Here is a 17,027-nt window from a genome sequence, read left to right as displayed (position 1 = left end):
TAACAATATTAGAAAGATTTGGAGACAAATTTGCTCAGTTTTTGCTAAACGTTGCTCAGTTTTGGCTATAAGTTGCTCAGTTTTATGCCAAAATTGCTTAATTCAGAAAAAATTGCTCAAATAATGTTGAAAGTTGCTCAGCTTGTTCAAAATTGCTCAATTTGTTCAAAATTTGCTCACTTTCTACAATTGCTCAATATTTGACAAAAATTAGCAATTTTGCATTGAAATTCTCAACATTTACCTTAATTTTATCAAAATACTCCAAAAAAATCAGTTCACTCAACTTTTTCCCATGAAATTCAATATTCAGCTCATTAAAATGTCGATGAGTGTACTTTAAGAAATCAAGTTGAACGCATATTGAATTCCAAATAACTGATGATACCGTTTGATACTTTGTATGCGCCCACGGCTGCTTTCATCGCGTCAGGAACAATGACTTTTTCTCTCTGATATTCAGTACGAATAACCTTCAGTCTTTCCTACTGCAATAAATAAGAGATCAAAAGTAGTAAATAATAAAAAGTTGCGCGGGTATTTTTTTCACATAAAGCGGCTGTTTCTACTATTGCTGTCGTAGTAGCATGAAACGACAATTCAATGATATCGACAATCCATCATTCTGACTTTGAACATTGTTAATGACTAGTTGCTACACAAATTGTTTAATATTACAGAAAATTCCGTCAATACGGGGACTTTTTGGGATCAAATATCAATAATTACAGTCAGAATAAATAGTCGAGTCTTCATTCATTCTACAGATGATGTCTATCCAACTCATATCTCATTCAAAAAAAAAAAGACATTTTGATGATGTCAAATTACCGTAATTTTAAAATTCGAAGAGCAACGCTTTGCAGACATGCCGACATGATGCCAAAACAATAAATCAGCTGCTGTTGGATATTCTCAGTGATATTCTTAAAATTGAATAATCGTAAAATTAATTTCATGGGTCAGCTAGAATAAATGCTCGATTCTCGATCTGTGGGATAAAAAAAAATTGATTTTTATTGTACGCGAGTCAATCTCGACTTTGATTGTGATTAGTAAATAGATTTATGTGGATGGATTTGCATTTTTGGAGGATTGAATGTCTTTATTTATGAAGATTTCCTTTGTTCTGGGGTACATTTGAGAGATTTTGTTTAATTTATTAAATTCTGTTTGATTCTTAATAATTTACGACTCAGAATTAAGTAAATGTTGCTTAATAATGACTGTATGGTTGAAAATTTGCTTAATTATTGTCTAATATTGCTCAGTTCCTGTCTTATATGGCTCAGTTCTTGTGCAATGTTGCTCAGTTCCTGTTTTATATTGCACAGTTCTTGTCTTATATGGCTCAACTCTTGTCCAGTATTGCTCAGTTCTCGTTCAGTGTTGCTCAGTTCTTGTCCAGTGTTGCTCAGTCATTGTACAATGCTGCTCAGTCCTTGTACAATGTTGTTCAGTTTTTAATTAATTGTGTACTGCATTTGATCGATGTTGCTTAGTTTTTATTCTTGGACAGTGTTGCTTAGTGAATGTTGCTCAGTTTTCGGCATCCAATTCTAATTTCACGAAACATTCACTACTTAAGACTATTGACCAACTTCCTATTACTTCAACAAGTTAAGGAAGTAATTCAATCCTTTGACTTACCAAAAAATCAATCAATAATCCGAAACAAATAGCTAATCTATGCTCATTCAGGAAAGAAATAAACACAAAAACTATGTCAAATTGTAAAACAAATCCAACCATGCGATTCAAATGGGCTTATTAGCACTCATGACACAGATTAGTTCATTTACTATTGGCATCAAATTGCTTGTTTTTCGGTAACATAGCTTTTACTTAAACTATAACAAATGTTGCGAATTCATTACAAAGCACTTGTAAATGATTTTTTTTAAAGCATAATTGACACACTACTTTAATGTACGGCCGAGGTCTTACATCATTTATGATTTTTTTTTTTCGTGTATTGTATCAATTTCAAATCAATTTATTTTTATTATGTGTAATGCTGAACGAGTTGCTGATTAGTTATTGGGTTTATTATCATGTAATCAATATTGGGCTTATGACTATAGATTGTTACATGGATAACCGGATTTTCTCGATGATATAAGAATCAAAACAAACAAAAAAAGCTAATGATCGTTGCCAATTGAAAAATTTGATTCGCAATGTGACTAGTTGGTTAATTAGACAGCGGAATTTGACATTTTATAGCTGTTTGACGTCTTTTTTTCTGGGTGTTCTTTTTCTTTTCTTGTGCTTCAATTCAGTCTGTTTGTACAATTTGCCATGTTATTCTCATGCAAATAAATCAAATATCGTCATTTTCAAACGTTTATTTGATTGCAAATATTTAAGAAATTTTTCATATTTACTTTTTTGAATTTTAAATGTGATCTATTTTTGGTTTTATTTGAGTTGACTCGACGTCTTTTTAGATTTTGTCTTAGAAAGGTCAGTGTTGAGATACTTAAGGATATTGACGCAATTTGACTGTTTTTAGAGTTTGTTCTTTAAATGAAGATTATAAAATTGAAATTTTATAAATTTTGTAAATTTCTATAAATTTAACATTTGTCAATTTTATTTTTAAGATTTTTATGCTGTATTGGTTATAGTAGATACTAACTTATATCTAAAAGACTTAAGTTTGAGGTTCGAGTCCTATAAATCTGTAAATTTTTACCCTTCTTCTTAAAAAAAATTGATTTTTTTTTTGCTTTTTCAATTTAGTATTTCAAGAATTTGGTTTTTAAGTAGAATTCCTTGGAATTCCTCGGTGACTCGGGCCCACGTCTTACGATTTCCGGTCGCATGCTCCTACCACTGAGCTATCGAGAGTTATTCGACAACTGCATCCACTATAGTATACCGCTGAAAGACTATTACTAGAATCCAATTCCAACAATTCATAATAAAATACATGTCCACCTAAATAATATTTAATTCACATCAATTTCAATAGTAATAATTTTATTTGTGCCAAACAATCAAATTCAAATTAAAAAAGAATCAATGAAATTAAAATTAAAAATTTTTCGAGTACAAAGAACCTAAATTAGAATCTCAAGCCGAGAAGAGATAAATAAAACTAGGAAGTCAATCGATTATAAAAGTTGTGTATAATTCTACACTTCAATGCTGCTATTTACATTCAAAAACTACGAGATTAAATGTTATTATAGTTATTTTTTGCGAATGTAGAGAATATAAAGACCACGATCAAAAGTCGTTGTCGAGCTAAGTTAATGACATAGTGAGATATAAGCTAATTCTGTCGCATAAATGTAAACCAAACTACTTTAACTTTCAATTTTTATAATATTCGTGCTGCTATTCATGCAAGTGACACAGATGTTGCCCTATAAACTGGTTTTTTTCGTTGTCATTATTTAATCTGAATTATTTCGGCTTACTTTTATTGGGAACTGGTCATAAATGAGGTTCAGGTTGGGCTGGGGGCACTAATTCCCGCTTTTTCTACTCCTTTTGTCTTTCGAGACCTCTGTTAAAATCCAGTCTAGAATAAAGTAGCATTTCAAGGTGTCAAGACCAGATCATTGCACAGTTTAAGCTACAACATCACTAGACACCATATTCTAATCATTTCCGATCTCTATAGAACATCATAAGACCCTCAAACATCACAATCGAACGTCCCCACTCACCCAAAAAATGACTATCCGTTAATTGTCAATGAATGTCTCATTTTGGGCTGTTGCACATATTTCACACACATTTCAATTTTCACCTATTATATCAAAATTACACCATCATTAATCTCGCACTCGTAAAATATCTCTTCACGGCGTCTCTCTTTTCTTTCAACCTTTCCTTCTTCTTTCTCTTTACTTATGGCATACATGTGTATGCCTTCATGTCTCGAATAAACTGTGTGAGATATACAATAGCGAAGAGAGAAAGAGAAGAAATTAAATTAATGTCGCGAACACAATGAACCGGTAAAGCACTTTCGCTTTCAATTTTCCGCTAAAGCATACGAAGTAATTTCATGACTTAAAAGCGAAATTCTGAGTTTAAATGCTTTTTTTTAAATTGCTGTGGGCGAGGTATTAGACATTAAATAAATGACTTTATGCCTTTTTTGTAAAAGATATTCTGAATTTGTATCAATTTCCAATTTTGTTATGTCGGTCCGATCTATATCTGAATGAATTTTGATCCATATTGTTGAGCTAGGGTGGGCTTGTGAATGGTGAGCAGATAAATTGATTTTTGTTGTTGGCACCCATGTGACTTTTCCTTTTTTGAGCGGTTTATGGAGGAAAGTGAGTTGGATTTTGAAAGTTGGTGGAAGAAGAGGAAATTTTAGTCACTGAATGGATTTTTGAGGCAAATTCAGTTACTGAATGCACTTTTGAGTCAAATTCAAATTCTTTAAAGCTATTTCCAGTCTATCTCATTCATAAACTCAATTAAAACTCATCATCACCTCCAAAAACACCCTCGCGTTTCCTGACATGACTGGCAATTTATTTGACAAGTTTCTCCCTTCCATAAACAAATTCTCCAAGCATAAAGTTGACACAAAACAGTTTTTATTGTTGACAGCACATAAAAAAAAATTTTGTACATAAAAAAATATTCAAATAAAAAAAAACCCACAAATTAAAACATTCATTATTCTCAAATGAGCAGTTACCTTGTTGAATAACTCAGAAAAAACTTTTGAATTACAATAAAATTACACTTTTCACCCTCAATTTTTCATACAAAATTAAGAGTCAAATTTGAATGATTAGTGACCATAAAACTTATCATGTGATTAACAAAACAAATAAAAGATAAATGAATCCATCACGAATTAGACACTAAATGATGTATTATGTGATGTGATTGTACTGAAATTTTATAATTTTTAATCCAAAACTAACGATTATAACATTTTCGAGAGATGAGGAAGAAGAGGCAACGATGAAAAGTTTAATAGTTTTATGTAACAGTCATACATACGTACGAGATTAATCTAACTTGTATGCTTCGATGCTTCACGATGATGAGATCAAAATAACATGAGAGAAATGAAAGTGAAAGAAAGCAATTTGCTGATCATTTTGATGAAATGTCTTAATATCTTTGCTAAATTGGACTATTGTGATCTTGGTAACATTTAATATTTGTGAAATGTATGTCGAGGGATTGTTTTGGGAAATTTTTATGACTTATAAGTGAGTTTATTATGTTAAATTGCATTGATTATTTATTCAATAACTTGAATTTGCCTCAAAAGTGCATTCAGTATCTCAATTTGCTTTAATATTGCATTCAATAAGAGCAATTTGCCTTAAAAGTTCATTCAGTAACTGAAATTCGCCTCAAAATTGCATTTAGTGACTGTAATTTGCCTCGAAAGTGCATTCAGTAACTTGAATTTGCCTCAAAAGTTCGCTTGATTTTGTAGATTAAAGCAATTTCAAATCTAGTTTAAAAATCCATCAAAAACTCATCCAAACTTGTTATAACAACAATATTTTTGCACAACAAGTGCTCAATTCAAATAGATTTGATCTCAATTCAAGCTCATTACCTAAGAGTTTATTGATGGAATTCACAAAGCCCAACAATCATGAACGATTTTTTGATGAAAATATTTTGGTTAAACAAACATCTCAAAGAAGAAGTAAAAGAAGCCGATCCATTTATTATGCAGTTGCAAATACAAAAATTATGAAACCAAAAAAAATTCAATCAAGCTCAAAGAAATCAATCAATATATCGGTCGAGACAGCTCCTCACTTTCTTCGGATTTGATTTTATTGCAAACAATAAAAAATTAACAAGATTATAAAGTCAGTTGCTCTATAAATGTCAAATACGGTTGGTAAATGTCAAGCATAAGCAGAAATAAATAAATATTGGAACTAAAAGTAGATTTAATATGGAAGTAAAAAAAGAGAGAAATAATTATAATAATTTAATTTAACCGAGTTAGCTGTGGTGCTTTAAAGTGGATATTATATAAAAAATGAATTATTTATGTGGGTTAAAATAATCACATGAGGTGCTTATTCTACTTTATTATGTAATTACATACTCAAAATATTTCGATTTCAAGATGAGGAGGACATCCTGTGGTTGCAACAAATTGCTCACATAATGTTTAGATTCCGACAATAGAAACTGTTGGTCTAGCAAGACTAAAGAATGTCCAAGGTTAATAGTGACTTATAATCACATGTTTGCATCAATCAACTATAATATTGTGGCTTTTTAGTGGAGACTGATGACATTTTGATTCTTAGAGCCACTTGCGGATGTTCTGAGATATTTTTTGAAGTGTTTTAATTTTTGGTGGGTTTGACGTATTCTGGATTATTAATTGAATGCTTGTAGGAAGTATTGTGCCAAGTTGGCATGCCGGGAACAGAAGGTGGCAATGGACAGCTGTTTTCCAATGCTAATTGGTACTTATTCACCTATTTTGGATCGTTTAGAGATCACATGATGTAATTTTCATGTAAATTGTTGCTTAAGAATTATAATTAAGTCACACGAGCCATATTAAATGTCAGATGCCTCCTTTTCCCTCGCTTAATAGACTTACCCCCTTCTTCTATATCACTAGTAACTATTTGCTTCCATTTAACCACTTATTGATATCAAATCCTATACACGACTCAATTAATTAATTTCCCACATAAATTACCACATTTTATCCACTTTGAACCGTAACCCAAGCCTCAATTTCATCAATATACCTCAGAACAGATTATCTAATCTTAATTGAACACCATTAAACCAAAACAGCACTTCCATTGTTCCACCACAAAGAAAAACTTACATCACTAAGAAGAAAAGTTCCCTTTTTTACCATTTGACATTGGGCCTTGCGTGACAATGTGGTATATTGGACAATAATAATGAAATTAATGGCTCAAAAAAAAGAAATAGAAAGACATCACATCTTCATTACATTTATGAAAGCCATCTCATGACATTTCACAATATATTGCTATAGTAGACCACAGGTTCATGTTTATGTCAAATAAAAATGATGACAGTATTGAGGGTGGAAGGTTAAATGTTGTTTTTGTAGCACAAATGTGACTTTCCATAATTTTTTTTTTCATAAGAGGTGTCTAATGAGCCATCGATAGTGATCTTAAAGACCATACAATATTTCACAAGACCCTGTCAAATTTGGTAATCCATAAAAAGAAGCAACAACATTTGCATCGTATAGCATAAAAGCTCAAGTTTGACTTTTATTGATTGTGAAATATCAAATGAATAATTATAGATGTTGGTCCTCTGATAACGTCCTAAAACTTTTTTATTAGCATCATGTCTTCTTTGCTGTTTGATGATTGCAAATGTCATGACATAGATTTGGAAACAGAGGTTATTAAGAAGGATTATTGGAGGGTCATATGAAATTGAAATGATTAATTTGATTTGGGTCGACTGAGATCGATTTGGAATTGACTAATTTTGGGTCAACTTGGACAATTTTGGGATACTAAGCCGTAAGGAATGCGGTGTAAAATGCCAAAAATTCTGGTCAGAGTTAAGCGTGATTCTGGCCAGATTTACCAGAAGTTTGACTTAATCTAGAGTTATTTCGGCTTGTTGCTGTCTTCTTCGCAATCATTACGTCTGGTGCTTCCCAAAAAGCATTATGTAACTTGCAAAAACTACAAAAATTTCGGGGAATCCCCCTAAAATGGCAAAATGTAATCCAAAACTCTATCCATGAGACAATATGCATGCATCACAACAATAAACATCATCCATTTAAGTCGACATAAAGTACAGCTGATTCACCCCTAAAAAAAGTCATTAAACTTTCACATAATTTTCATTAAAACATCAAACAACTTAAAAAAAGCTAGCAAAATATAAAATTTTATGATCTTTTTATGCTCATTTAATGACCGATGTGAGCCGAAATAGTTTTAATTTCCATACAAGCATTAAATTCAATAAGAAGAAGGGAAAATGGGTATAAACAAAAGATTTAATAAACTTAATGACTTCAACAAGTCATTTGTAAATTCTCATAAGACTGACTTTTTTTATTACTACATAAATTCTACTAACATGTGATTATTAATTAACTAATTAAAAATGTTTTTTTTTCTAATTCACAGATTCATCATAAAATGACACCATCACAACTTCAAGAAGTTTTTCATGTGGATCATACAGATTTAGTGCCAAATTATGAAATAGTGTCGTTAAAACATCATTTGTCACATAATCATCACAATATCAATAGACGTAGCATAAATAGTGATAATTTATTGGATAAAAATAATAAAGTGTCTAGTGTAGTAAGTGAAAGTAGTGGTAAATCAAAAGTTGTAAGCAAAAATAATCATCATGTGAAGAAAGATTTGAGTAAAATACCATTTGATATCAATAGTATAAGTTATGAGGAAAAGAAAAGTTTTCATAATTATGATTTAAAGAAAATTAATGAGCATAATGTATCGTTTAGTGCATTCGGTGAGAATTTAAATTTAACATTAAAGCCCACACAAGGTCTGTTTCGTGACGGACCAAATTCATTGAAAATGTGGCATGTTCGGCCTGATGCAAATGCAAGTCAAGGAGTTACCTATGAGAGGATCGAAGACGTAAGTGAATCTTTTTTGAATATTTTTTAAGTATAGATTGTTAATAAGGTGGGTTTAGTTGAGTATATTAAGCTCTAACTATGGATCTATTTAGGTTTAATCAGTTTTTAATTAATTTCACACCCTTGATTTAAAGTCCCTTACAATAAAGCATTAAGCATTTCCATAGATGAGCATGATGAGCTTATGAGTCCATAATATACTATAGGACAGCTAAACAAGGTCAATTTTGGTTACGATACATATCTTATGATCCACAATTATGTGTAAAGCTCTAGAAATGGAAATTCAAGTATATGGTTTCATGTTAGCTTCAAAAGACCTTTGTTTTGAACCGGAATCATCACTTGTCAGGGACCTAACTATATTAGTTTGTCTTTTGAAGTTAGATTGAGTTATGTCACTCACTTCCCTGGTCTTACTGATCTATTATGGTCTAAACACTCCCTTAGAAAACTTAGAATTGGTTCTATAGTGACTCTAGTGCAATATTGTCTGCATCTACCAATACCTTTCTACTTTGAGTTCCCTGATCTTTCTCAAAAAGTTCTCTTTTGGCACATCTCTAAAACCCAACCCTTCCTCGTTATATTTCACACAATTTATGAAATTTATATTCAAAAACTTTCCAAAAAAACTCTTTTTTTTATTTTGTTCAAAACTGACCCACCTTATTAATATTACATATTGTGTATATTTTTTTATATATTTATTATACAACATTTTTGAACTTGAAAGAAGTTGAATGATTGCCGTTAAAAATTTGGCGTGCATGATTCCCATTAATTCTTCTGACCTTCCCCCGAAAAAAAAAATATCTTAATTAGTTTTACCTTCGAATTTCACGATAATTTAGCATGGTACAAAAGAGAGTATATCGTAAATATGTGTAAAAGATATATCATTAAGCATATAATATTTTAATTCAATTATCAAAAGAATTCTTCTTGTTTTGCATATCCCAAAAATGGCAAATCAACACCAAATTAGCCAAAAATTTCTTCTTTTTTGATCTTTCTCGACCAAATGTCATTCAATTCGCTGTGGATTTTTAACAATAACTCTTTTGATCTGTGTATGTTAAGGCCAACTAACCTCTTCATTAAAATTTTCACTTTCACTATCACTCGTACTCATCATTCGACACGCTACGTATGTCATACATATTCAAGTTAAACTGCATGAAAATGAAACTTGGCAATGATCAGTGTAGTGTAAAATAAAACGTGAGAGATAAGCATCTTTGAAGATGGCATACACAGAAGTGATTTGTTGTTTGTGGTTAGCATTAGAATATTACTTTTATGGCTTTGCATATTTTAATTTATTGGGGATTAAAGTGATGAGATCATTAATTTGGATGTTTAGAATCAGGAAGAGAATTATGGAAGATTTATAAGGTTGAGTGTGAGATTGTGACTGTTTTCTAGATATGGAATGATATTTTTTGTTAGGATTAATGAAGCCTTAGATCCGTAAATGGTAATAAATCTAGAATTATTAAATTAGAGTCACTAAAGATGAGAATTTCCTGAATCCTGGAAATATTAACTGCAATGCTTTTAAAATCCAATTCTCGATCCTACAAAAATCAATAATGTGCTGAATTGATGCCAATATGACAAAATTCACAACGAAACACACGAGCCACTAAAAGATTTGCATTAATCCATCAATAAAATATATAGACTATCCATCAATAAATACTTAAATCATAAAAGCTAAATATCAGCTGTTAAGCTCCAGTGTGCACATTCATTTTTATACCTGCTTGTTATAGGCTATCAAAATAGTCATAAAAATCAGATTCATCAAGGAATTTCTCCGGGCAGTAGAATGTATTAGCTAGGATACCGCTATGTCGCCGTTACCAGTTCGGAATATTAAACACTTTAGTGTCCTTTTCTATACATCCAATCCAAAAATTCTTTTGTCTACCTTGAGATCTCTTTCCATTCACAAAGTCTGGCACTGTCTCCCTAAATACTTTGGAAGCGGCCATTATGACAGCTTTTGGTCAATTGTCAGCATATCGACCGAAATCTTAAAAATCAGATTATTAAGACCATTTCACCTGCCATTTCATATAAAGTACTTAAAATTTCAATTAAATCACCAATTCACACTTTCATTTATTCCGAATCCCCATCTGCATGCACAGCAATAATTGATAATTACCTAAATTAAACACAAAGCGACTTTTTCGAATTTAAAATTCAAAAAAATTGTCATGTGAAAGTAAACAGAATTGCATTTTAAATTGCGAGAAATTTAATTTAATGGCTATGAAAGCTCATTATGTATGTAAAGCACCAAAAATTCTTGCATGTTCCAAGAAATAAAAAAAACTTGTGTAGCACACGAAAAAAGAAGAGTTTTGAGGCACACCGGTCGATGCTTCTTCTGACATGTGTATGCAAATTGACTACTAATGTATTGCCATTTTTTTGTGTGTGCTACTCGAAATTTTCACGCTCGCATGTTAGCCGTGATTCTTTTTCTGTTAATCTACTTATGCGATTGAGGAACAAAAAAGAGGAAACGCGTGTAAGATAAGTTACAGATGTTAAGCTACGATGAATAAAAAAATTTTGTATTTTGACGTATTGAAATCATTAAGTTAAATGATCTAGAACCATTAACAGCTCCTTAATGTCTTAATATTATATGGAAACATATGAATTTAAATGTTTTGAATATTATGAATCTGCTATTAGTAGCCTCAATGTCGTTGATTTGGTTCACAACATGAGATCTTTAAATTATGAATAGAATTTTAAAGCCTGTTACATTTTTTATTAGGGCTATTGAAGAAGTTTGTAAATTATTTTTACGTGAGAATATTTTTGAACATGAATATTTGATTATGATTGATTGGTTGTAATTTTGTGGCGATTCTTCCGGGTGTTGTTAAGAATTTATATGAATTATTTATGGTATTTTTAATATTATCGATTGAATGTTGTTAGATTTGAGTTCAAAAATATTCATGAACATCTGTAGACTTCGACAAGAATCGTGTAGAGACTTACAAAGGCCAAAAGTGGTCAGTTATATTGAATAATGATCCAGAAGCCTAAAATTAGTCTAGATTTCTGCAAAGTGACTCAGTTAGGTCCACTAAAGTCTAAAGACATCTGTCAAAAGTCAAAGAATTCTTGTAAAGTCATTAAAGACTCAATAAAGTCAAAAGAGACTTAAAAAAATCAGTAATTACATTACAAAGCTCATTGCAACTTCATAAAGGCTGACCAACAGCAATTGAACTTGATTGCATGCTTAGCAACAGCAATTCAACCTCCAAACAAGTTCACTAACCCTCAAAAAGTTCGAATTGCTGATTATCAAAATCCACAAATTCAATTACAAACTCACTTCCAAAAAAAATGTACTTCCATTCCTGCTCCACTTCTTACTCAACACCAAACACGTCCGTAAAGGCGTTTGACCTCCGCTATTTACACTTTTTTTAATTTAGAGTTTAATGTCATACATTGCTTGTTGTCGATGTCATTGATTTAAATAAAGCTTCCTAAAATGCAAATTATAAAAGCAAATAAATTAGTTAAAGCATGATAAAGCAAATAAAAATTATTTTTGCATCGATTTAAACATTTTTTTTCACGGAGATTAAGTTCTCACGCATTTAATCTTAATTTATCACGCAGTTTGAATTTGACTATTTTTTTCACACTCGAATCACAGAACATTCAATTTCCTATCGAGTTTGTCATTCATCATTCTATAATTTTTTCTTATTTCTAATGCACAATCCTCGTCCAACATATCTTATTCATCGATGTCTGTTGTAATTTCAAGTCAAATGTACAGACTGACGATAATTGTGTGAATACGTAAAGAATATTTATTGTCACATTGCGTTTCCATAAATCACACTCACTTGAATCCCCATGCCATGACTTTTTTTAGTGGATAGCCGACATAAATGATTTATTCTCACTTTTCCAGTAATACTCTAGTCAGGAAAAGTGTCGGGAAATGAATTTAAATCATATCACCTTGAGCATTTTCATTTTTATTCTGTGTTTAACTTTTGGAAGGAATTTAGAGGATGGAATGGAGGGAATTGGTGTGATCAGTTTGGGTATGGCTGGGTTATTGGGTGATGTTGAGGATTTTGAAGTTAATATTGCCAAAAAATGAGGTAAATTGTAGGCATATTCGTAAAGACGATCAGCATTCTCACCTAAATGACTGTGCTTATGAGTATACTCAATTGCAGGTCAAACCATGCAGATAGCAACCAAAAAAGCACCCCAATCCATCAACTTCCTCTCCTTTAAGTACTTTTTCTTCATAACATTAAAAATTCATCACGGAAATTCCTCACAGCATGCGATAAAGAGATACATCAAGTACATTGTTTGCAACAACAAAAAAAATCTCATTTAAGCTACGGCTACTGCGCGCAATTTCCGATTGATCTTGACAACGCTCGTACATATCTTTTGAATTATCAAAATCAAGGCATTTACGACATCACAAACATACGAATTTTTTTTTTGGCGAATTTAGATTTCTTAATACTGCATGAATTTAAGCAAAACTTGTTATGGACAATAAATTTTATAAAAATGAAACTCGCGCAATAGAATAATTGACCTTCATTGTGGCACATTCTGTTTTCACTTGTGTCAGCTATGGAACGAGCAATACAAATTGTCTAAAATCGGAATTTAAGTGCATTAATTTCTTGATTTTCCGGAATTTTATTACTTTTTGTTCTCAATTGCAAAAAAAAATTATTAAATTATTCTTTTTTTCTGCATCAATTTTAACATTCAGCTTCTGTAAATCGAATCGAATTAATTTTTATTTCTTGTACGACATTTTAAAGGTCAAAATATTACAACTTTATAAAATAAGCAATTTTGTTGTAATAAAAAAGTATATTTTTAGCGTGAATTTGCATAATGAAGTTGAGCTGTAAAATCGATTTGTAGTTGCAATGAAACGTTTATTAATAAGGAAGGACTTTTTCGTATTAAGATATTGTCAATTAAGATTTAAATTGTTCAGTTCAAATGAGGTTAAGTTAGATTTGAATTTAATCTCTTATTTTGAACTTCAAATCCAAAATTGACTCGATTTTGAACTTCTAATTCAAAATTGACTTGATTTTGAACTTCAAATCAAAGAGGACAGCAAATTGACATGAAAAGTGCATTTCCACAATTCTTTCAATTAAGTCTAACTGTTCTATGCTAACAAGCTTCCATTTAAACACATAAACATTACATAACATCGACAAATTCAATGTCCCCATGTTTAATAAGACAATTAATCAAATACATCGAAAAAGTAAAACAATTGGGAAGAAAAATTTTAATTGTGAATTGTATTGTATTGCTGAGGGGCTGTCTATGTAGTATTTTATGCAGTAACACAAACCTAAGTGACACACCGACACGTTTTGTGTTTCATTTTTGGAAGAACAATTTATTGTTTTTTTGTCTCTAATTGTTGCAATAAATGGATCATGCTATAATAAAGCAATAAGGAACAGAAAATAAACTCAAAAAAAAATTTGTATATCTCAACCTTAATAATGTCAAGCCAGTGATCGCAATAATAAAATTGTGAACTCATTTAAATGACTTTTTTATTGCATCATGAAGCTCGTTAATTTATTGCGCTTAATTAGACAAACAGTCTTTGAAGGACATGAATATTTATGGATATTTTTTTTATATTTATTTGAAATTATATTGTAATTGAGTCTCGAGGAGCTTTAATAAGGTTGAATGAAGGAAGCTTTAATTACATTGAAAGCGATGAGGAAAAGGAATTGTGGATGTTTTAATGAAAATTTATTAGACAAGAGGATAATTAGTGTAAAATCTTTGGAACTTTTACTTCTTATTGTCTGCTTTTGGTTGAACATTCTTGTGGGTTGCTGCTGGAATTTAATTTAATTTGATTTAAATTTCATGTTTTTTAGCATTTTTCTTTGTAAAAAATTGACAAATTCAGGGAAATTTGATTTAAATAAATCAAATAAACATTCCATAATTATATCAAAAAATCCATAACATTGATATTTGATCGTTAAAAACAAAACAATTAAAATGCACCCCCAGGATCCTGGAAACGACTTGGTTACAGCTAAAAAAATGTCATATTATAAAATTAATTAGAGAATTTGCGTCGAAAAAAAATAAGAAAAATGAATTATTGAGAAATTTGATCCTACACGCGTTGTTGAAAAGAAAACATTTCGACATAAAATTCTTCATTATTTTTATAAAGCACAAAAATTCAGCGACATGTTAGGAGAATATGCATGTATGTAAAGCTCTTTTCCGGAGAAAAAGGCTCAGAGGAAAATATTTCTTGAAAATGATTTTCAGCTTTTAAAAAAGGCGAATGTAACAATGTTGATGATGTAAAATTAGACATATTTGGAAGTGGTTGGTATGGTTTTCAATTTTAGGTTGAATTTTTGAATGATCAATAAAACTCGGATGGTATAATTTGCCAAAAGTTCAAATTTATGGCTTAAGGACAGTGGTTTCCTGTCATAGTGGCAGTTTCACAACTTATCCAGCTTTAAATGGACCTGAAACTGGCCTTTTCCTAGATTTTTCTACTTATGCTTATTGGAAATACTTCAAATAATCCCAATTGAAACTCAGCCCCTTCCTGTGCTCTTTAAACCACATCTTGGAATTTCTAAGCATCTCCAACAAAACCAACCGCACAAAAAGCACAAAATTCAATTCAATTCAACAAAATTCTTCCCAAGAAATACTCAAAAAATTGTCAGATAATAAGTCTAATGCCATTAAGAAGAACTTCAAATAATATCAAAGTCTACATCACAGCTTAGTATCAGATTAACTTGACTGAAAATACTTTTTCAATTTCTTAAGGTATTTCGATACTTTTCAACATCTTAAAGGATCAGAAACTGATACTATTATCATCCTTACGCACGCTTATAAACAAAAATAAATTCCTTCAATTTCCTTCATGCATAAAAAAGTCTTCTTCCTGCTGCTGTATCGATTGCTAAAAAGCTTTAAGAAGAAAATGATTTCATGACTTTAAGTCACATTCTTAAATTATAAGAAGATATTTGACATTTGAAAAACATCCTTAAAATAACAAATTATGACATTTTATGTATACATTGTGTATCATGCTGAAAAGTAATCTTTCTTTTATGGTTTGATATTAAGCAAATACACACATGTATGAATCATTGATATTTTTTATGCTTTGTGCCTTACAGAAAATTTCACGTTACAACTTATGTAAATATCTTAATGTCAAGAATTCTCAAACTCAAATATCTCATTGCAAAAGCTGACGTAATTATGTCGTGTATTGTTGGGAATATGTATGTTGAATGACGGAGTTTTTTTTGTGAGTGGTTGTGAAGATTATGAAGGTTTTAAGGGGCTTTGTGGGAAGTATCAGCTGATTAAGGGAAACAATGTTGCTTAAATGTTGGTAAATGTTTCAATTCACTAAGTCATCTCTTCGTTTCCAGTTGAGAATTCAATTATTCATGCTTTACTTCAAGTTTCTGACCTGTTTTCCAGTCTAACGTTGCCCAGAGATCCATTTAGTCTTAATTTCGTTCATTATGTAGTCAGAAGTATCTAACAAATCACCAATTGTTGTACGATAGGATTCAAGCCCAATTCTTCGAGTTACCACACACAAATTGAGACAAGTACCTAACCAATCACACCACAAAGGTACTTAACTGGTCGAAAACAGCTCTTACAGCATCGTCATACATTTGTCCGTCCCCCAAACAGACAAATGGCATGCTCTCATGGTACCATAACGCAATTACGATCGTGCACATATTTTAGAAATTTTCACCATAACGAAACAGTGGTTCTCTATGTTGCGACTATGTTGCACTGCCAGAGACTACAGTCACAATTCAAAAAATTTATTTCAACAAATTTGTACCAAAAATGCCATTTCACAGTCGCATATTTTTCCTGAACAAATAGCTACAAGCTTTGAAAAAAAAAAGCCTTTCCACATATTAACACGATTCAAATCAATGTCAATCTATCATTTACAAATTTTTCACATTTTTCATAATGTTGTCTCTGTAGTTTCGGAATAAAATATTTCCATAAATCAACAGTCCAGTCTGTAACGTTGGGCAAAAAGCATAACAAAACGATACAAAACATGACAAAAAATTCACACGAAAAAAGCTCTCACTCAATATATCTCAACGATTTTGCCGGTTCTTGTTTTGTGTATAAATTTTCATTTTTAACCCATAAAATGTCATTTGAAATAATTTAGTTCATTTGTAATCGACGAACAACAGAAAGTATAATAGTATGGCAAGCCATGCCTTACAAAAGTACTAAGCGACCACTAAGAGTCATAAATATCTCACGAAATTTGCATTTTTTC

The 17,027-nt window shown here is 31.0% G+C and overlaps 1 protein-coding gene across 1 annotated transcript in view; it reads left to right on the top strand.

The window, feature by feature from the left end:
* Positions 1-17,027, top strand: part of sona (sol narae) — a 91,951-nt gene that overhangs the window by 28,096 nt on the left and 46,828 nt on the right. The window contains 1 exon segment of the mRNA XM_070646187.1: positions 8,124-8,612. Coding sequence (XP_070502288.1) covers positions 8,124-8,612 — 489 coding nt within the window.

The sequence above is a fragment of the Chironomus tepperi genome, unplaced genomic scaffold, assembly GCF_022539635.2.
Source record: "Chironomus tepperi strain 1889 unplaced genomic scaffold, CSIRO-AGI_Ctep_v1 contig_359, whole genome shotgun sequence".
In the NCBI taxonomy this organism is placed as follows: domain Eukaryota; kingdom Metazoa; phylum Arthropoda; class Insecta; order Diptera; family Chironomidae; genus Chironomus; species Chironomus tepperi.
This window is presented reverse-complemented; position numbering and strand designations above follow the sequence as displayed.